Here is a 21,727-nt window from a genome sequence, read left to right as displayed (position 1 = left end):
ATGTGCCCCCATAATTTTTTTTAGAAAAAATGTGAAAGAATGGGTCACAAAATTTATATCATTCATTTTCCTCCTCTAGTCCCCATTTTCCCCCCAACAGGGCCAAGTACCAATTATATCAGTCATTCATTTTGGTCCCCACTCCCCAAGTTCCCTTTACTCCTATGGTCCCCCATTTCCCTTCACAACCGGCTCCTCTTCTTCCACACCCATGCCAACTACTCTTTCTTTTTATCACTTCATCCAATTATCATTTACTTCCTTTGTCCCCACTCCCCAATTTCTCTTTCCTCCTTTGGCTCTCGATTATCCCCACTCCCCAACATACATACGAGAGCCACTTTTTCCTCTACAACCAAAGCTTGTTACTCTTTCTTTTGATCACTTCATCCTATTTAGATATTGCACCAAAATCAATTGATCTTCTAGGACTTGGGTCCGCCACATTTTGTAGCTCTTTTCACCAACTTTAGGAGACCATCAAAATCAGGTTCTAAACAATTACTTCTTATTATTATTATTTTAAATTTGTTTGCAAATATATTTCTAGAGCATGAGACTATTACTGTTTTAAAGAAATTTGAAAATTGATTAGTTAATGTAATAACTAATAAATGGGTTATTTGATAAATATTTTAACTTGTGAAATGGTGATTTTATCCATGAGACTTTTTTTTTTTGCTTAAAAAATTAGAAAAAGAGTAGATAAAAAATTTTAGTGTTATTTTTGCCCCCACTAAGATTTTTTTTTGGCTCCGCCCCTGGTGATGATGATGATACGTCCATATTCATAGAAGAAAAAGGAAAAAGACGCAGGTGCTAGAAATCGAATATAAGGTATTTGAGCATCAGGCCAAGACAGAAACATACAAAGATGTCATTAATAATTTGAATTAGGTGTGTTATACGCACGTGTGCTGTTGGAGCTGGTGGCCCGTGCGGTCGTGGTTCTTAAGCAAACTTTGAGAATCTTTATCATCAATAGTTCTTATTTAAATGCCTTTTCCCCTCCTGCGTTTTAGAATATTACTAATAAGAAAATAATAGATCCGCCACTCTAATATTGAATGTTCTTTATCAAATATATTCTATACAACGTAATAAATGATCCCATGGTAACTTCAGTTATATATGACCGTGGGATGTTCCCCTGCGAAGCGTAAATTGATTCTACGCCTAATCATGAATTGAAGTTGCCTGCAGTTTGCCTAAAAGAAACTGCATATTTCAAGCCTGCTTCTTGTGTTATGCATTGAAGAAGAGTGATGATGAACAAAAGCACAGATATAAGGCAGAGAAAGTTTTGATTTAGCAGCTAAAGTCAAAACTCTAAAAATAAGAGGTATTGGATTCGAATTTCTGATCCCCTCTCTCAGTTAGCTTCTCAAATTCCATCCTACTAAAAAAAGAAAAGTAAATTCATATACTAATGCATAAGTTCTCAAACGCCTCAAAGTCAACAAATGTTTATCCAAAGTCACATTCACATACAAATGTTTCTTCTTCTTCTTCCTTTTAGTATCTGCAGTTCTGTCCTGTTTCGAGTGAGGACCAAAGGCTAGTTTAATCCATTATCCAATTATCAGACAACCAAATCGTTCAAACAATAGTTGACAACCTGAGGACGGTTGTCTCTTTCAAGTCAAGAATCTAACAAATGGGAGACCAAGAAAATATCTCTTATGCGCGATGCGCCCACCATATATTCAGTACCGTCTGAGATGAACCCATGTTACGTATAATGCCACAGTCAACCTTGCGTTGAATCAATTTATTCATCTGGTTGGCAGCCTTATGATTCTATTTTTTTTTTCTCTTTGTTGACTGAAATCAAGTACCAGGAAACGATTGGAAATATATTTCGCATTTTAATTATTTTCTCGATTGGAAATATATAAAAATAACCTCTGGATTTTAAATTTTCAACATGGTCACCCGGGTTTGGGACTGATATTGAGTGATAACCGATAAGAATGTGGTGGTCTTAGATCACGGGACGAATTTTGCGGGGGCCTTGGACCAACATCAAGAATATATCATGCTGTTCACATAAGTGCCAGACATAAATTGGCTAAGGATAATTTGGACATATGCTGTTCCTCGTCGGCCCCAAGGCCACTGTACTATATACGTGACTCTTCCAGTTCATTTGTTAATGGTTTCAGTCTTTGAGAAAAAATGCTCTGTGTTTGTCACCATTACTGGACAAACAACACGTTATGGTTTTATGTTTTCTTCTGTTTCGCGATGGCCATAGCAATCTGTATGGTTTATAGGCAGTCTTTCCGCAATGGATTTTACCTGTGAAAGTTATAGAAAAATGTTTTACATGTCTTTTCAAAATTAATTATCTATGCTCGTTAGAGAATCAGTTGACTCGAAATCATGCGTTCTCAGCAACGAGTGAGTATGGACTTGGTTTATTGAAAGATTGACATCATAAATGAGTTAGGAATCCATTTCTAAGTTCATAAACTTTTGTTACTAGAAATAGGATTCAATCTATGAAATTGCCGTATTAATTAGTCAGTAAATCCCCCTTTTTTTGTGGTTCTTTTCCTTTTTCTCGTAGAGAAGTTGGAAATCATTTGATAGAACGATTTGATAAGGAAAAAAAAAAAAAAAAAAACTTGTTTTTGCATTACCCATGCATCTGGCTACCTAGTCAAGCAATGATAATTGACAAATCCATCCAACAAACCTAGTAACTGCTACGTACGTCACACCTAGACAAGTCATATCAAAATTAAACATCAATTAATCACAAAACTAGACGGATCTTGAACGGTCAGATTCATCTTTAATAAAAACTCAATTATTCTACAATATCTGTAAAGCGGGACTTGGGGCACGGACGGTTGCACCTGCAACTGTCTCGGACGGTTTTGGCCATTTTCAACTGCGCGTAACTTTCTTTGTACATCGTGTAACTTTTATTGCACATCGCGTAACTTTAGAGTAAATTTTTGTGGGACCCATACATGGCGTGAAAATCGAGTTACAACTTGTAATCTCAGTCGCACAAATTTTTGAGGCCAGATCGTGGCCATTAACCGTTCAGGGATGGTCATACTGCTGACCGTCCCTGCCCCATTTCCCTGTAAAGCGTGATCGATCATTTGTCATTTCCAGACTCTAAATCTCAAAGTGCCAAATGGCCCAAACCGAAAGTTGAAACGTGAACGAGTTAGTACCAACTTTATTAACAGCTCAATCAAAAATGCTTGCGTGCATGAAATTTCCTAGTTGTGTTACTGTTGTTAATGGAGGTTGAGTAAGCATTTCCGATGCTAATGGAGATTGACTAGAGGCAATAGTTCCGTAATTTACCATTAAAAAATTACTTTAAAGAGTCAATTTAGTGATTAGTTATTAGGCTGTGCGGAAAGTATATGTGCCAAATTTAGTATTGATCATGCGTGGACGTCTAATTTTTTTGTTAATTAATGCATAACAGAAATCAATATTGGGAGAGAGTTGGGTTCCATGGTAAAGTAAGAGAAATTGTAAGTAAGAAATCTTGATTTTAAGATCTCCCGCTTACCAACAAAAAAAAGAAATCAATATCATCATCAGTAAGTACACCCAAATAGCTTAAACACCCACCTCTCTGTATAGTGTAGACTAGCTTTTCTCCCTTTTTCATTTTTATCTGCGATAAAGTGCAGTGACCGTAAAAATAGAACAACTTCCCTCAATTTTCCCCTTTTTTTAAATTTCAATAGTGGGAATTTTTATCTTCAGTTTTACCATTATATGGATTATATAGTTCTTTTTCTTGTTTCATTTTTTTTTTTTTTTGGTTTTTACTGCTATAGTTTCTACCGCTGTTATTTAATTAAGAACTAGAGATGCATTTTAGGTCGTCATCAGCACATAGAAATTGCTTACGTAAATTACTATGAGATTTCGAAAAGGTAATAAACTCTACTATATATCTATATATAACTAAATTAGTAAAAATTTCATACTTACAGAAAACCTCAAGAAAGAGATGATTCTATGTAGTGGCTCTATCAAATGTACTTATGTGATGTGTAAGATAGTGACATCTTGTTTCAATCCTTTATCTGGCAACATCCTTCAATGATCAACCTCTAACAAATGTTGAATATGGGATTCCTCATACTACAATACTCAACAGTATCCTGCTCTTTTCACTTAGACCTTATTTCAATCCTTTATTAAAGCACTAAGGAAAGGATTGAGATAAGAGACGACTCAATTAATTATGGCTTAATATGCACACAATAATGAGAAGCAACAAGCAATACATCCACCAAAGTAGGGAACATTTGACGATCAGACTATTCTTTCCCAGTCTTCTTCTCTTTTTCTTTCTTTAGCATTTTCTGTAGATTCCAACATTTTCCTATCCTTTGTACACTCATACTAGGTGCTTCACTATGCCCAGGCCATTATATGTAAAAGATCAAGAAACAAGCCATTCCAATCACTACCACCTGAAAGCCACTCAAACAATTGGTGCTCTGCCCACAGTATCTTCAGCACAGGAATTGTTTGTTCATTACAAAGTTCACGATCCTATTATTTTACTTTGAGCTTTAACAAACTTTTCATTTGCTATTATTTAGCCTTAATTATTCTGACTAAAAGCTACTTAAGAAAAGACAGCAGCCAAAATAATAACAAATTGGCGGTACCCCACTTCATTATTAGTAGGTACTATTTAGCTTCCCAAAAAGAAGAAAAAAAATCCAGTTGGTGTAAATTGATTATCTACGTAATTATCCACAATTAAAGTCTTATCTCTCTTTTCACACTATTCTTGGATTCTTATTACATGGTACACATTCGTAGTATTAACTCGGACAAAGCAATAATTTGCAAGCCTAAGCCACTTTAACTAGGACAAAACGATAAGGCAGAAAAAGGAAAAGTAAGCCCTAGGCTAGGCTATATTTAACTCGAAATTAGTCTCATTCAATTTCGTTTAAAGCTTTAAATATACAAATGAGTGGGATTCAGTATGAACTGATGAAAAATATATACAAATGGCTTGTGGTGTTGCGTAGTCACACTCTCAGCTTCCACGTGTCGCTAAAATTTTTTTTTCTTTCAATTGATTGTACCATGTAATCTTATAGTACGAGATATTAATGCAAAGGGACAGATTTGAATTTTAGTACACGCAAACGAAATTGCTATATGCTGCATCGTAAGGTACCTTTGTCATTTGCTTTACACTTCCCACCTCTCCTGCGCCGTTCCAATCCCTAACTGTTAGACACAAAATTTGAACCTGAATATGATAGTGGAGAAAGATTTAATCGAATATGAGTCGATTTGGTTTAATGTTATTATGCACATACACTTGAGAAATCAAGTTATGGGAGTTATGTTTAAGAAGAATTCAAATTATGAGTAGTATTTTTTAAGAAAATCACTTTGCCAGAAATTAATGGAAAAACAACAAATGCAGCCATAGTTTGAGGTATATATCGTAAGTGATCCAAAAAGCCAATTTCTGGTAGCTAAAAAGTAACAACTTATTCATTTTCTGCATTTGAGGTTTTATATGATACAGGTATCGGAATTTTATTTTATTCTTATAGAAATTATAAATTGGATAGAAAGTAGTAAGGTTTAAGCTCCAAGAATCCAACCAACTAACCAGGGCTTGGATAACCTTTCGTAGCCAAAAGAATATCCAATTGTCCTTGGCGTGTACGTAGTAGGGTGGTGGAAGTGCGAAATGGTGGAGGGTGACGAATTGACGATGTGATGTGGGGATCCCCTGAGCTGAAATGGATGTGGGGTCAATTTGCTTTGAGTACTAGTTCAAACCTCAAGGGCCCGCACCGTTGAAATGATCACAAATTTGTTCACAGGGATAGGGTTTTTGTTGATTTTGTAAACAACACAAGCTAGCTGCTTCGTACTACTGTTTTGTTATTTTTGTAGTAGTAAAATGCAATGGTTATAGTGGAGGGGACATTGAAAGAATCCCATAGTTTTTCAGGGGTCCCATTTTCCATTCTCTCAAGTTGTGTAATAATCCAGACCACCTCGAGATGATCATATCATACGTGATCAAACTTTATCATGAAATTTCATTTGTAAATGCTATAATGTGGGAAAGGTGGCTCATCTGTTTCTTCTTTTAGTTTTAGAATATAAGCTCGGAGCCTTGGATTAGATTTCCTGTAACTTTCATGTGAAGATACTCCTTGAGTATCTGTTCTTTCGGGGGATATATGTGGGATAATGGGATAGACATGGGAATATTAAAAATGAGATGCATGTTATTTTTCATAATCTAAAAATAGATGCGCAACTAGAAAAGACATTGGAATCAGAGTTTTTGAGAGAGAAAAAAAAAATTATGCGCTCAAGTCATATCAGATTCATATTGTAGCTAGATAATGTATATAACACTTCCTCCAACGTTAGTAACATCGATTAAAATTTTTTTTAAAAAAAAAAATTTGCACTAGTATTTACAAATCAGCAGTGGAGCTAGATAGGAAAATGATAATATTAAAAAAAAAATAGTAGTGGAGAGCGGTCTGTAACTTTTAGAATCACAACAACGACTTCCATTTTCATAATTGCCGTATATTGCAGCCTTCTTTGACATCACTTAGTTAATTTTCCTAACATCTACGTGCATGATTCATACAATTTCAGAGATGAAAGAATTGACGGTTAAGGTAAAAATGCATGACGTGAATGGAAAATTGGAATCTGGGGTGCGTCTAAACCATTTTATGCCACAATTGATCTCAATCATTACAAATTCAAGCCAGAAAATTTCATTTTTTTTCATTTCAGTATTTGTTCTGGATCCTCTTTCAAATCCGTGCATGGATACGTCCAAAATAAAAGACGGAGAGCAGTTTGCAATTATCGGAAATGTAGCCATGCAACAAGGGAATCAGGACAAAAATTTGCGGAGCCTAAGCAGCCATGCAAAAAATAATGGAAATTAAAGTGAAATGAGTACAGCGTGATGGAGAGTTTTAAAATACTACTAGAAAATAGCAAGATGACATCAAATCTTGGTAACCGCTTGATGTCTTTACAGACGGTGTTATATGCGTTATGTCGTGAAGCAAAACAGCCCGCCATAAAAGCTTCTTAGCCCTCACCCATCCCGCCACAATCTCCAATTATTAAGCTCTCCTTTGTGACAAGTAACCGTCGAATGGCCTTTGGAAACCGTTCCTAGCTTTACAGTTTGCAGATGAAAATTTCATCAGAAGAAAATTGGCCCTTTTACATCTGCGGGATGTTTGTTGAGGGGCTATACAGAACAGAACCAAAAGCTGTATGCAGATGACTAAGAATTTAGTTGTAGTTAATTAATGGTGAGTGGATGACTAGGATGCTGAGACACGAGAGTTGAGAACAACAGGACATGAAATGAATTAATGCACTTGGAGATGGGGTGATGTCAAATTGGGGCCATTTTGTTGTTGCTCCATGATTATTGATCCAATTTCGGGAAGTACCAAGGACTTGTGGGGCTCTAATTCACTTGGTTTCTTCTGTCAAAAAATTATGATAAGAAAGATTTAGGAATACAATCAGACCGAGTTATGTTGCTTTCAGGGCAAAATCTTAGAAGCTCCAAGAACATAATTGTATAATAGCAGAAGTTTTTCACGCAAAGAAAATAGTTTTCGTAATAATTCCCTCCACATGGGGTTGATGTGTAAGAAAACAAAATTGAATCAAAATCATATCTATTTTAGGGATCAAGATTTTGTACAAAAAATGTACCAATCCTATTAGGTAGCCAAAATTCTATGGAAACCGTCTCATTTAGGTAAAAATTGTTGAGGTGATATACCAAACGTTTATGGAATTTGCATACATTACTCGAAGATTATTCATTTATTGTAAGGTTGGCTTCTATGCGTTCTATGGATGCCTACCTTATGGAACCCTCATATATAGGAAGTTAGCTAAGTTCTTATGTAAGGATATGAATCGCACTAATTGAGAAACGAAATGTGCAGCTGCTGGCCCCCTTTTGGCTCCTCCAGCTTTTGATTATCCTGAGTTGTTCTTTACAGCAATTAAAGCATCTTAGAAAGGAAGATGCGTGCAGCTATTGGAGTAGTTTCATGTAGAAATAAACTTACTGCCAAATTGTCTGACTGCGATGAAACTTGAAAGCCAATAGAATATGCCTCCTTAATAAAGAAGAGATGGAAGAAGTCTTCAACAGTGGTAGAAGCTGTAAGCTCAATAGGGAAACATTTGCTTGTGACAGAATCTAATCATCCACATTTCTTGCCTTATCTCTTTATAACACCGCAAAGCAATTGATTGAGCAACAGAAACTTCTCAGAATTTAGTACTGACTGATCTCTGATCTCATCATATTAGAACAGAAACCTCCACAATTTTTGTTACAGTGGGAGGATTTCTGATACCACATCTTTTCTGTAAACATCATATATTTTATATTCCAAAAAGGTATTGGTGTATTGTGCGTATGATGATCGAAATTATTTCAATGTTCTGAGTTTCATGCATCAAAAATTAGAAATGAAACCATTAACAAATTTATCTTAGTTACTGATGATGAATACTAAGCGCTGTTAATTCCCACAAATAACCAGTCTAGATAAACCCCACTGGCAACATGAGAATCATAATCGTAGCCACGTTTATTAATCTAGGCTAATTCCCTTTTGGTTGTGAAACACCTTTAATTTTCAGAAATACAAGAAAAAAAAAAAAAGTCATTGGATTCTACACATGCCAAACTACATTAATATTCGATTCCCCCTGACAAAAACACTAACAACATCAAATCAAACTCGATTAAATTCGCATATTTGCACCCGACCCACAATTTGATGTGATTCTTTTCATGATATCATCACCAAAACCAGTTACACCTTTTTGCTTTCAAGTGCATTCCAATCCCACTCTACATTGTTTAGATGCAAAAAAGCATAAACATTGTAGACCCCATTTCTCATGCAGATGACGACATAGTTCACCAAAATTACAAAACTCCCACCCCTGCTTCGCACTCCATCTCTCTCTTACTCTATCAAGTCACTTACCCCAATACCCAAAACTACCTCCTCTTCTCCCCTATAAATCACCACCTCCATCCACATTTGCCTCCTCAGTCCACCCTTTTCACCTCCTCCTCCTTCCTCCTCCTATCACCACCACCAATTTCTAGGCTTCCCCTTCATCTTTAGTGACAAAATATACCATAAAAAACACATTTTTTTTTAATTCTTGAAAAATGAATGTAAATTTCAGAATTCATACTTCAGCTGAGAAAACAATGACAATTGCACAAAGCCCATCAGTGGCATCGACCCCGGCGACGCGGTCACCATGGCACTCGCCGGTGCCATACCTCTTTGGAGGACTAGCAGCCATGTTGGGACTCATAGCTTTTGCTCTTTTAATTCTGGCTTGCTCATACTGGAGACTCTCGGGATATCTCGAAGGCGGTGCAAACAATGAAAGAGACCTTGAGGCTGGTGAGTCCAATGAAGATGGTTCCGATGGTGATTTGAAAAAACCAGGTGTACGAGTTTTTGAAGAGAAGTTTCTTGTGATCATGCCTGGCCAAGAGAAGCCTACTTGGTTGGCTACACCAATGTCTAGTAGAGCATCATCTTTTGGTACTACTAGTAATAGCTCCTGTAGCAGTGAAAGCAGTGAAAAATCAGGACGAGAAAGTGAGGAAAAGAAGCAAGAAATTGGGCTCAGCCAGGTGGAATTGACCAACATGGATGCTGATCATCATGCTGAGACTACAAATCAGGACCATCAGGTCTAGTAGTCTACTTTCTTTTCACCAAAAAAAAAAAAAAGTCCATATGAATTCTTCTGGATTTTGGTATTTTGGACTAGATTAATCTTTCTTACACCATCACTTTGAGAGCTGCTGATGCGAAAGCTTTTCAAGAAATGACACAAATGAGTAGTTCGGGTTGCTGAAGAGTTCTGGAAAATGCCAAATATCACTCAAAGAATCTTGAAAGTAAGAAGAAAAGAAAAGTTTTCAGTTGAGAACTGATTTTCTAAGGTTTGGACTCCTAGAATTGGTATCGGTTCTGTTTGGATTGAACCCTTTTTGTGGGGTGTGGTTATTATTTTCTAGTAGTAGTTGATAAGGTTTCCATTTTGTTAAAGATTCCCGGAAATGTATATATTTCTTGAGATGAACGGCAATATAGAACTTCCATTTTCCATACATACTGATGGCGTTTCTTAAATTTCTGTCGGTTATCTTTTGTTGCATTAGTTTTGAAACAAATTGCTTTTGCTATATTCTGCACAAACACACCAGCCTGACTAGTGACTAAGTTGGTTATATTCTTGAATAGAGAGATAACGTAATAGCTTCATGAATAATTGTCCTCAACACTCTCGAATCATTTTCTGAGAGAAACTGGAATAGAATGAAATTCAGAAAGATGTAACATAATTAACTTCCCCGAATCAGAGTAAGTACTACTCTAATGTCAAGTATTACAGGTGAAACCTGCAGAACCATTAGCATTCAATCCAAGAAACGTAATATAACACGTGTAGTGCCCTGATGCGGCGAGTGTTGGTCGTACCATGCCTCTAATTGAAGTCGATAGGCTACATTATTAGTATTCTTTAACTTCTTATGTTGACGAAGGCACAAATGCAAGAGGAAAACCAAATCCCGGAAAGATGGACCCAAAAAATACCCTTGAAAGTAATCTTTTTACCCCTCATCATTAGTAGTAATTCTCACTGGACAGTCCAATCCCACTTAGGCATTAAAATAACTGGATTTGCTTGGTCAAGGTTCATGGAGAAATAATGCATTATACACGTTAGCCATGGGTTACAGTACTAGTATTTCTAGCTACTAATGATGCACTTGGACGTGATTTGAGTGCGTTGTCCACAGTACATAAATTGATTGAAGATACATCACTGTTGTTAGAATAGTAACATCACTCCCATATGATGTTGTCTTGGGAACCACAGAGCTCTTGTTCAGTTGCCACCACCTCTCTTGGTGGGGTAGGAGGTCAGGGTTCAACCCTTGCCTCGCACCAAATTGCCTGCTTCTCATGGGCAGCTCGGTTGGTCTCAGCAAGCCTCCTTAGGAGCTGGTGTCCAGTGCCCGCAAGGGTCCGAGTCCCGTGGTTATCGTTTTCGGGGCATGGGGCCTCTCCTCCCGGGCCGGAGTGGGATTAGTCGGGCCTCGTAAAAATTGATCCGGACACCCATTCCGTCAGAAAAAAAAAAATATGATGTTGTCTTGGGTCTAATGCTGTTGTTGGGGCGTCAACATAATAACTCGTACGATTAAAGGTTCTTATTTTTACTTTCCCTTTTTTTTTTTTTTGGGTGGGGGGGGGGGGAAACATTCTTACATTGTTATGAAAGTTCCATGGGCAAAGTTTAATAGTTTTAAGGCTATAAGTAAAAAATTTAAACGTGTCAAAGGGATACAGAAGGATGAAAACGAAAACTTTAAAAAAATATTTAAGAATTCTTAAAATCTTTGGAGGTGTCTCCTTGCATCCTCCAACGGGTCCTAGCAATATTCCTATCATGACAAATTATTTTCAATAACATCTATTTTGCACAAATACGTTGCACGAATATATATATATATATATCTCAAAACATTTGCTCGTAGTGAAGAATGAAGTTCAAATATGCATGCATATATTAAAGGAGGCACCTATCTACATTAGAATTAGCACTAAAGCTACTACTATTGGACGTATAACTCTAGCGCTTCTGACCAAATAGAAACTCCAAATTAGGAGATAAAATCATACTGAGTGGTAGATATAGTCTGGAACACTGTTAAGGATAAAATCATACCTTTTTAGAGTGGTACACAACAGCACGCATTGTCATACTGAGTGGGCACATTGCATCATTGTGTAATACCAGTGGGACGTAATACCACTAGTCTATATTATTAATCTGTGACCATAGATTTGTATTAATTAGAAGTGATTGATAAAGTTACGGGGTCTTAAAACACCAAGTTCCCTAGTGTACAATCATTGTGAAAAGGGGTTTATGATGCTTCTCATACACGATCGATCAACCACTTTTTCATTTCAAAAATAGTTTGGCTGATATCATAGAAGTTTTTCCATTTATGCCTAAGCCTAGCTACATAGCATATTTTCATCATCCATGTCTGTTACGTTAATTAAGCAGCTACAATTACTGATGTTCTGCTGCTGAAATTTGTTCCATATCACTGAGCATGACTAATTTGGACAGCCACAAATTAACTTGTACGGTACGTTACTAGCTACTTAAATTGCATAAACTGCTGATAGCCAAAAATGATTATGAGGGCTGTAGAATTCCAATCATCCGAGAGAGCGAAAGAGAGATGCGGCAACGGGAAGCTGCTCTCTCTATCTACAATGTGGAGTAAAAAGTCTTACATTTATCAATTAATCGTGCAAGAATATTGAACCTAGTACTACGGCATGTCTACTATTCAAGTTCGTTTACTTTGAGGACAAACTAACGTAGGACAAGTGTATGGGAGTTGAGATATTCGCCTCTTGCTTTTCACACATGCTTCGTAGCCTCTCTTTTTATTATGTTTAAAAGCTAGGGATAATTTCAAAAACCTCCCTGAGATTTTTTACAATTGCAACCACCTCTACTAATGTTTGAAAAATTACACTTACCTCCCTTAAAAGTTAAAACTGTGAAAAGACTATGATAACTTTCACAAACTTTATAAAATTTAAGTGAAAATAAGCGTTTTAATTAGGGAGGCATTTGTTAAAGTAAGCGTTTTAAAAAATAAAATTACTTTAACAAAAAAATGCCCAAAGTACCAAAAAAGAATGCTTTCAAAACATAGCTTAAATTTTCCTACAAAAAATAACTTAAAATTTTCCCGTAACGAATAATGGTGATAGTTGACTTTGTAGCATTTAATTTGTTTTATATATCAGAGAGGGATAATATTGGATATTCATTGGATTTTTTTTCTTATATCCTCAATTTTTACCGGACATACTTTTTAGGGGAGGTTTTCATAATTTTTCAAACCTCAGTGGGTGGTTGCAATTGTCAAGAATTTCATGGGAGGTTTCTGAAATTATCCCTAAATATATGCTCCAGCCTCCAGTTCTTTAGATTTTTATTTATTTATTTAGTATTATTATTATTGGTGAACGTTCTTTAACTTCTGGTAGTTGGAAGGGACTAAAATCCTCGTTAGGATTCTCCAAGCAGTATCTTTTATATATCGGCTTGAACGGGTACAAATTTTGATTGATTTACAACGTTAATTGGATGAAACGATACTGGTTTATAATTTCTGGTAGAGCTAGAACAGAGATTATATTGGGTCTGCCGGAGGCTTTGGGAAAGTCAGACATCTTGGAGCAGGCAATTTCACCAACTCTTTTTCCAATTTATGGAAATTGGGCTTAAGGACATTAGCAATCTAAGCCGATACAGTTGGTGTAAAAGATTTTTATGACGTAATGTGTTCCTCTTAGACTTCATACGCATAGAACTTCTGTAGATCAAGAGATAAAATGAACCAAATCTAATCAATTCACTTTCACTTAAGATTAAAACTAGAACTATCACAGTTCCACGTCCTCAGAAATTGTTTGGATTGTGATCTTTTGCACCAAAAAAAAAAAAAAAATTACGTGTAAACATATTTTTCAATCACCTTTTTACCTCACATATATCAAATCGCTACAATACATGTTTCTATAAAAACTCCTAAAAATTTTGCTTCTGTTTTCTACAACATAGCTTTTCTTTTTACTACAAACAAAGTAAGCTAGTTATCAGCATGGGAATGGTTTAGCTTAGGATTTGAAGTGACATTTTAACAACATCAATCTGTCGCAATACTATATGGCAATGCTTTTTGGAAAACGGGGAATGTCTTGATCCCTCTCTTAATTGTAGCCCCTTGATTATTAGAAAACAGAATACGAAATTTTTAGGATTTCTCTTTGTTTAATGAAAAAACATGACCTCGCTTTTTTTTTTCTTGATACTATTTAGTAATCAAAGATCCACAATTTAATTCCATTACCACCATATTTTGGATCTCCATCAGGGAAATTTGCTGCCTCAATACTTCCTGGTGCCGAACGAAACACAATTTTACGAACAATAGGACAATGTGTTAAATTGTTGTGTGACAAGTCCTTCTCCCTTTTAGTCTTCATAAATAATTAAGAATTTTGCTAGTCAACAGTTGTAACACTTTACATTTTCCATAACTTCACCCAAATTCATTACCAAATGAAATTGGTAGACAAAAGCTGAAATTCCAACAGTTGTAACGCTTTATATTTTCAATGCTGCCAATCTGCCATCAACAGTTTGCTTGTCAAATATGTGGTCTCACGGACTCACACACACACATATATATAAATATATATTTTTTCAAAGAGAGGTCGTACGTCATCATTACTTTCCCTGGTAAAATCTTCCAAGAATTGAATAAGCTCGAAAAGCATGACAAGGAATAGAAGTGCTAAGTTACGGCAACTTCCATTAATGGTCATGATCAAACATTCCCTTCAATAATTCATACCTGAGAGATACAACACTTGAAATTGTGCTTCCTCAGTCCCTACACTTGGAAAATAAGAATAATTGATCTCCAAGAATGTTGCTTGACCTGCTCAGCCATGTTCAAAACTTGGCTCTACGAGTTTAAACAGCTCTCTAGCGAAATCCCACATCCAGTTTCTTGTGGAATTGTTCAGAACTGCATGATGAAGATGAGGTGCAAATCGAAAGTGACTTGAATTATTTGCTTTGACGTCAAGAAATCATTGCAACCCAATCATATTGCAGTGTGTAAATGTATATTGGTGATCAGTGTTGGAATTTAATTTTCCATAAATGTTTGAAAGCAACAAGTCGCAACCATCAAACTTCATACATATGGTTAGCAATGCACAATTTCTTGACGAATTAAACTTGAAACAGATCGTGACAATAATTCTTGGATTTTTTGGGAGACAAATTAAATGATTTTATGGTCCAAAAAAGCATCATCATTAGGGAACCCTAAGCCCTGGACGGCAATGGCCTAGTATTGAACGCGTGTAAGTTTATGGGACTTGAGTTTCTTGATTGAGGTGCATCACGCAATTTCCAGCGGGCGATATTCTTTTGGTCAATTATTGGATGTAAATTTTCCTTTTTCTGATGAAAAACTTTTTGGATATAAGTACATCCCAGGACATACAAAATGCATTTGCATGAAGTTGGACTCAAGACACTGCTAGCGCTGGCATGAGCGTTCATTAAATGAGATTCTTGTGGAAAAAATTCAGTATCAATTTTAACCAAAGAAATGCTGATATAAACCAATTACTATTCAATTATTTGTTTTCCATCTTAAAACGAGATTGATGATTAAGATCTCAGTTCCCCATGACACTTCTTCTTTCCCCTCCAAAAAAAAAAATAATAATAATAACAAGAGGAAGGGAAAAGAGATAGATGTTAGTTTGATATGGATATTTTTAAAGACTATTTACGACCTAAAATATTTTTAGATCTAGTGCCTGAGATTAAAATTCCAGAATCTAGAGGTTCTAGTTCAATTTCCCCTGACCCTTTCATGCTACTTAAATTCTACCCATCCTCTGAAATTAAAAATTTTAGATAATTAGAATTATTGATTTTTTAATTGAGAGTTAAACTAGAGATTTCATGGGATCATGATTACCCAGATGTCTCTACCATTTGACTTCTATCTTTGAGAACCAAAATTATGGATTTATTATTTCGTGGGAGGCAAAATATTTTAATCTTTTTCTATATCTTCGAGCCCAATAGGACAGGGCCTTAAGGTTGCAGTTAGTGTTTCAGTGTTACTTAATGGGTGCAAGAAAGTCCAAGAGACGTTTCAAACTGGACAAACCTCTGAAGCCCATGTAAAATCTAGGTGAAAGTCATGAGGTTCAAGTTCTGAGTCCAAATTAGAGACGGCATTTTAGGTACATTTCTTTAAGGAAGATGTTTCTTGAAAAGCCACTAGCACTCCATTCTTTCTTTAAATCCATCATCCCTTTTTACTTTTAAAGGGAGCATGGAGTGTTAGAGGCTTTTAAGATCTTTTCCTTTTTTAAAGTGTATTTTGGGTGTGTTATTTGAGCTCAGATTTCCCTTAACTCCAACTTAGATACACGTTTCTTGAAAATTTGTTCTTTCTATGATGTCCCCAATCGCAGTGAAATATTCCCTTTAATCCCCCTACCCCATCCCCATTTCTTAAATTCCATACTTCCCTTGTTGAAAAAACTAAAAAAAGTAAAATATTCTTTATAGTTAGTAAATATTCGAATTATATTCGTATAATACATTTTCTACATATAATTTTGAAAAAAATTCATATTTCGTGCATTTCAAAAATACTCTATAAAATATTTTTACTTTTCAAGTAATCATATAAAACATCTAATAAACTTTTGATATATTATGCTTCACAAATTATATTTCAATTTTGAAAAAAAAATTAAAATTAAAGTAAGGATAATGACTTGTGTTCCTAGTTTTATGTAAAATAACTATGGCATACAACATAATTCTATAGATTTATACATATAAATGCAATATGATGATAAAACTTTAATAAATTTAACGTCTCGTACATATATTAAGAGTTAAAATTGGTATAAATATAGTATAATGTTTGAAAATTATAGTAAATATTACCACAATTCAATTTCTTAACTTTCAAATGTAATCATGTACGAGTACATGTGTGTAATTTTATCTAATATATATTTTTGAACCAAACTTCTAATCATACTTTTTCAAAAAATTTTGTATAATATATGTACATATCATATCTCGTATATACTCATCGTATGTTTTATTAACTATGAAATATTCATCCGTCAGATCGTATATTTTGTATTAATTCCTGTAGACATCCTCAAATAGTGATAAGCCAACATTTACTTCCTTTAAGGGCAACTGTGGAAATATGCTTACGCCCCTTTCCATCATTAATTTGTGATTTGTCTTGGTTAAAGAAGCACAAGTTATTAATGATGACGATTTACTAGACAAATGTAGATTCCATGATATAGTGGTGAAGATTATTCATATCCTTTTACATCTAATAAACTCAAACAATTGCCTAGTCATAACAGCATGATTTGAATGACAGCCCTGAGGTTTTAGAACCACATGTAGCCCAAGGCTTGAATGCAAATAAATAAAGATTCCCAAGACTTTTGTTCTCTGCGTTTTCTATCTCGAAGGTTTATATTTATCACAGCATAATTAGATGCGTTTATAAAAATGGAAGAATTCAATGTATATATAGCTATACGTGTTCTAAAACCAATTAGATTATGATACTTTAATTTGTAGAATCTCATTTTACAAATTACATTCTTATTGTGGATGGACAAGTTCTATATATTATGGGACTTATGCTTAAATAAAGTTTATAAAAATAAATTTACTTTTGAGTTCTAAAACCTCAAAGTTACTAATTAATACGATGCTTAATGCTTATGCTTCGACTACTTGTTTTCAAGTTGTTATGCATAGCAAATTCTATGAACAGAGAAACAAAAAATGATATGCATGACTATAAATAACTGCGACTTGATTGTCACAATAAATTGTTGGTGCCAGTAGTGGTACTCAAGATGTTTAAAGCAACTATTCATTATGTGGATGAGAAAATTAGAGGAGCTAGCTCTAACTAAATTGTACTAGGAGTTAAGACGAAGTTTGGGGAACAAATATATTGGTGTTATTCTCTGTAACTAGATCAATTTTAATTTAACAGGTAAGAGAGTTGATGAAAGCTAAGATTTCTAATTAAACAAAGAATTTTCTTGAACATTGTAAATCACATAGAATTTTGAGGGCTAGCACTAGACCTCACTCTTTGCCACTGTCCACCAATAAGTTCATGTTGTTTTGTTCTCCTTTTCAATTATATGGTAACAAATTGAATTTTTTTTCCCTTTTTTTCTGAATTGTGAAATAATGAGCATAGGTCAAAAATCGACAAGTCGAATGCAATTTTGGCACCTTTTAACCTGTTTCAGAATCAAACATATGCACCGTTCAGAAATTTTAGATCACAGTCTTAGACCAAACTAGAATCGAACTCATATAAGAAGCTCGATCAATATTCAAGACCTAAAGAACAGACATATGGCAACCACTTTGATTATCTGGAGGTCAAATCTAGTAGCTGTTGTTCTTCAATATTGACTTTTTCTATGTTGATCCGTCCTGCTCTCATGTTCTTCAATATTGACTTTTTTCTATGTTGATCCGTCCTGCTCTCATTTTTTCTGACACGTGATCGTTTTTCAATCCGTTTAACTAAAAGCCAAAGAGGAAAATGTTTTAATCAAGAACAACACGGTATCAATAAAATTATCTAATATTTGTTTAATTTATCAAAATACTAACTTAAAGAAAAAAAAAGGACACGATTTACTTTGTCAATGTATTTTCTGCCCGTCTTCTTGTATTAACATATTTCGGATAACGGTCATGTCATGATAATATTAAAGAATATGAAAACTATTACATATAAATAAGATAATAGTAATTTTGCCGAAATCATCTAAAGTGCATTTTTGTGTAAAAAAAAATTCACATCATCGATTTATATTTTATTATGGTGAGGGAATCTTTTAAGCTGCCTTTTCTCTAGATTCAGGCGACGAATTGCAGTTGGGGTATATGTTCAGGTGGGCAAAGTGCGGTTAACTCTAAAAAATTTAAAAAAAAAAAAAAATTTGTGATGCAGAACAAAAGAAAGACTAAGAAATGAAAAAAATTGGGAAGACTAAATCGCTCCTTTCCTGTAAATTAGAATTCAGCATTCTTAAATTATGTTAAGGCCTGTCATGACATCAACCTGTGGTGGCTAAGCTTGCTTTCACACTTTGATTTGAAGGGTCTAATTAATCATTAACTGAATAATCAATCTAATCACGTCAAGCCCAAGTTGTATCCAGTTTCGTTTGAACTATTAGCTATAGTGTATCTTAGAAAGAAAAAAATCAATCTCACTTTCACTTGAAGCTATGTCACACACAATTTTTTTTTTTTTTTTTGGGGGTGTTTTTGGGAGAGGGGGGGGGGGGTGTCAAGCCCAAGTTGTATCCATCGACCTTAGTTTGGATGGAGCCGGCAAAGGACGGCAGTGTCTTGCATGAATTACTAAGTTGACAGTTGTTAGGCATAAAAGCCGGACGTCTTTCCACAAACTTAATTTAACTTAGTCCGTCCTGGCTTGAGATTTGAGGTCCCATAGTGAGAAACTATGGGTTCATCCCTCAGTTGCTGTGGCTCAGAAAAAGTTGAACAAGTTGATGGGTAGGTGCAAGATATACTAGGAAGGAAATTAGTTTTCTTCTCCTGTAATTTGTTGATTTTTGCAAAATGAATCCATGTAATTCTTGAAGACTGATTGGAATTGGAACACATTGTAGGTTGTCATTCAATGGAGGCAGCAGTACTTCATGGAGAATATTTACGTACAAAGAATTGCATGCAGCAACCCATGGCTTCAGTGAAGACAACAAACTTGGAGAAGGTGGATTCGGCAGTGTCTACTGGGGTAAAACCTCTGATGGCCTTCAGGTAAATCAATCATATTAATCGCTATTACTACCTTTTACATATTCTCAAAATCTTGATCTGTTTTATTTAGGCAAGTCACAATTTGATTAGAATAACAAACTAAGAGTAGACTTCTCCTTACACATTTTCTTTTTCTAAGATATTTATATTTGTTACTTTTCAGATCAGTTTACAACGATGATTAATATTTGTCCAGAATTCTAATTGAAGTATAAACATTACTCTTTTGGGTCATAAATGCAGATAGCGGTAAAGAAATTGAAATCTATGAATTCAAAGGCCGAGATGGAGTTCGCGGTCGAAGTTGAAGTCCTTGGAAGGGTACGACACAAGAATCTGTTGGGACTTAGAGGTTATTGTGCCGGGAGTGAACAAAGGCTTATTGTCTATGATTACATGCCAAATCTGAGTTTGCTGTCTCATCTCCATGGCCAATTTGCTGCTGAAGTTCAACTTGATTGGAAAAGGAGGATGAGAATTGCACTTGGCTCTGCTGAAGGATTGCTGTAAGTTCCAAAATCTACATTCCCGTTCAAAAACCCTACGAAGCGAAAAAGTGAACAAGTATTGATTTATAGCCTAGGTAATATATTGGGTGAAGAGCTAATAATAACTTATCTAATAAAAACTATTTTGAGCCGTTGTTTACATTCAGAAGTTATTCGAGGTGTTACATTGATTTATGGTCTGGTGTTGAGTTAGTCCTCTTGTGTTTGCTATTTTTTTTAAGACAATTAACACCTTCTCCTCGATTAATCCGATATAGGTTCTTCATTTTTCGAATTGTTCTAATCCATTTACCCAACACTTCTATTCATAATTTTTCAATAGGTACTTGCATCATGAGGTGACTCCACACATAATTCACCGAGACATAAAGGCCAGCAATGTGCTACTAGACTCAAACTTTGAGCCCCTGGTGGCCGACTTTGGCTTCGCCAAGCTAATCCCAGAAGGAGTTAGCCACATGACAACCCGCGTTAAGGGCACCTTGGGATACTTAGCACCAGAATACGCTATGTGGGGGAAGGTGTCAGAAAGCTGTGATGTGTACAGTTTTGGAATTCTTCTACTGGAGCTTATCACAGGAAGGAAACCAATTGAGAAGCTGCCTGGTGGAATTAAAAGAACCATAACAGAATGGGCTGAGCCCTTAATTGCCAAAAGCAAGTTCAAGGATCTTGTGGATCCAAAACTCCGAGAAAGTTTCGATGAAAATCAGTTAAAACAAGCTATTAATGTTGCTGCATTGTGTGTTCAAGGGGAGGCTGACAAGAGGCCTACTATGAAGGAAGTGGTGAATTTGCTAAGAGGAACTGACCCCAAAGCTTCAATGAAGCAAATGAGGCTCAAAAGTGTCAAGTATGGGGATGATTTGTTGGATGTTGATCAAAACACTGATGATGAGAAGGATAAAACTGTCGATGAAAGTAGTGCCTATGGTGTCTTTGATGCCCTGAGCATGCAGAAGATGCGGGATCCCTATAGGCGAAGGTAATCAAAAGATGGACAAACATGGCACAATTTTTTCTACGTAATTGTTTAAATTACGTGCTTAATCAGGGATACTGGGAAAATTGTTTGTTTGATTTTCTTTTTATTTCGTGAGTTACACATGTGTTTGTTACATAAAATTTGCAATAATCTTTTATTTTCTAGTGTATGATAATGTAGTTTGTGATCCTCTTTGGTCATATAATACGTACTCTTAATAATTAATAATAATAATAATTCTAGTGCAAACGTATTGCCATGTCAATTTTCTTTTTTCTTTTTTTCGTTTTTTTGAGGAGGGGGGGGGGGGAGAGGGGCTAAGAATGGGAGATTCAAGTATTGTAATCAGTTTAGAATCTTTGATTGATTTAAAGGGATGTATTAGACCATGGTTCGAATGTTTTTTCAGACCAAATAACAAGCATGTATGGTATAAAATCAAAGAATAAAAGTGGAAACATTGTCTGCTTATCATTACCCATACTAAAATTATGGTTGCATCAAAATATTAGAGCACATACCTAGCGCATGTACGACTTGGCTAATTACTCAGAATATGGTCGAGAAAAAAAAAATTCGGACATCTACCACCCTAACAATTGTCTGTTGCAAATCTATGGGTACCGGGCCG

At 35.4% G+C, this 21,727-nt stretch overlaps 2 protein-coding genes across 2 annotated transcripts; both read left to right on the top strand.

Moving 5' to 3' along the window:
• The first annotated feature begins 9,064 nt into the window (after positions 1-9,064).
• Positions 9,065-10,203, top strand: LOC113775469 (protein GLUTAMINE DUMPER 2-like). The gene has a single exon (XM_027320365.1). It carries the CDS (start codon positions 9,239-9,241, stop codon positions 9,782-9,784), a length of 546 nt encoding a protein of 181 aa, XP_027176166.1. The 5' UTR covers positions 9,065-9,238; the 3' UTR covers positions 9,785-10,203.
• Positions 10,204-19,282: 9,079 nt separating this feature from the next.
• LOC113773599 (PTI1-like tyrosine-protein kinase At3g15890) lies at positions 19,283-21,100 on the top strand. The gene is made up of 4 exons (XM_027318232.1): positions 19,283-19,335; positions 19,452-19,602; positions 19,846-20,108; positions 20,434-21,100. The coding sequence occupies exons 1-4, from the start codon at positions 19,283-19,285 to the stop codon at positions 21,098-21,100; spliced, it is 1,134 nt and encodes a 377-aa protein (XP_027174033.1).
• The last annotated feature ends 627 nt before the right edge of the window (positions 21,101-21,727 follow it).

Source organism: Coffea eugenioides, chromosome 6, assembly GCF_003713205.1.
Source record: "Coffea eugenioides isolate CCC68of chromosome 6, Ceug_1.0, whole genome shotgun sequence".
Taxonomy (NCBI): domain Eukaryota; kingdom Viridiplantae; phylum Streptophyta; class Magnoliopsida; order Gentianales; family Rubiaceae; genus Coffea; species Coffea eugenioides.
The sequence above is the reverse complement of the archived record's forward strand: the minus strand, read 5'-3'. Positions and strand labels throughout refer to the sequence as shown.

Coding starts and splice junctions, on each gene's coding strand:
- LOC113775469 (XM_027320365.1), top strand. CDS start 9,239: ATGAATGTAAATTTCAGAATTCATACTTCAGCTGAGAAAACAATGACA.
- LOC113773599 (XM_027318232.1), top strand. CDS start 19,283: ATGGGTTCATCCCTCAGTTGCTGTGGCTCAGAAAAAGTTGAACAAGTT. Junction 19,336..19,451: donor AAAGTTGAACAAGTTGATGG/GTAGGTGCAAGA, acceptor AACACATTGTAG/GTTGTCATTCAATGGAGGCA. Junction 19,603..19,845: donor AAACCTCTGATGGCCTTCAG/GTAAATCAATCA, acceptor TCATAAATGCAG/ATAGCGGTAAAGAAATTGAA.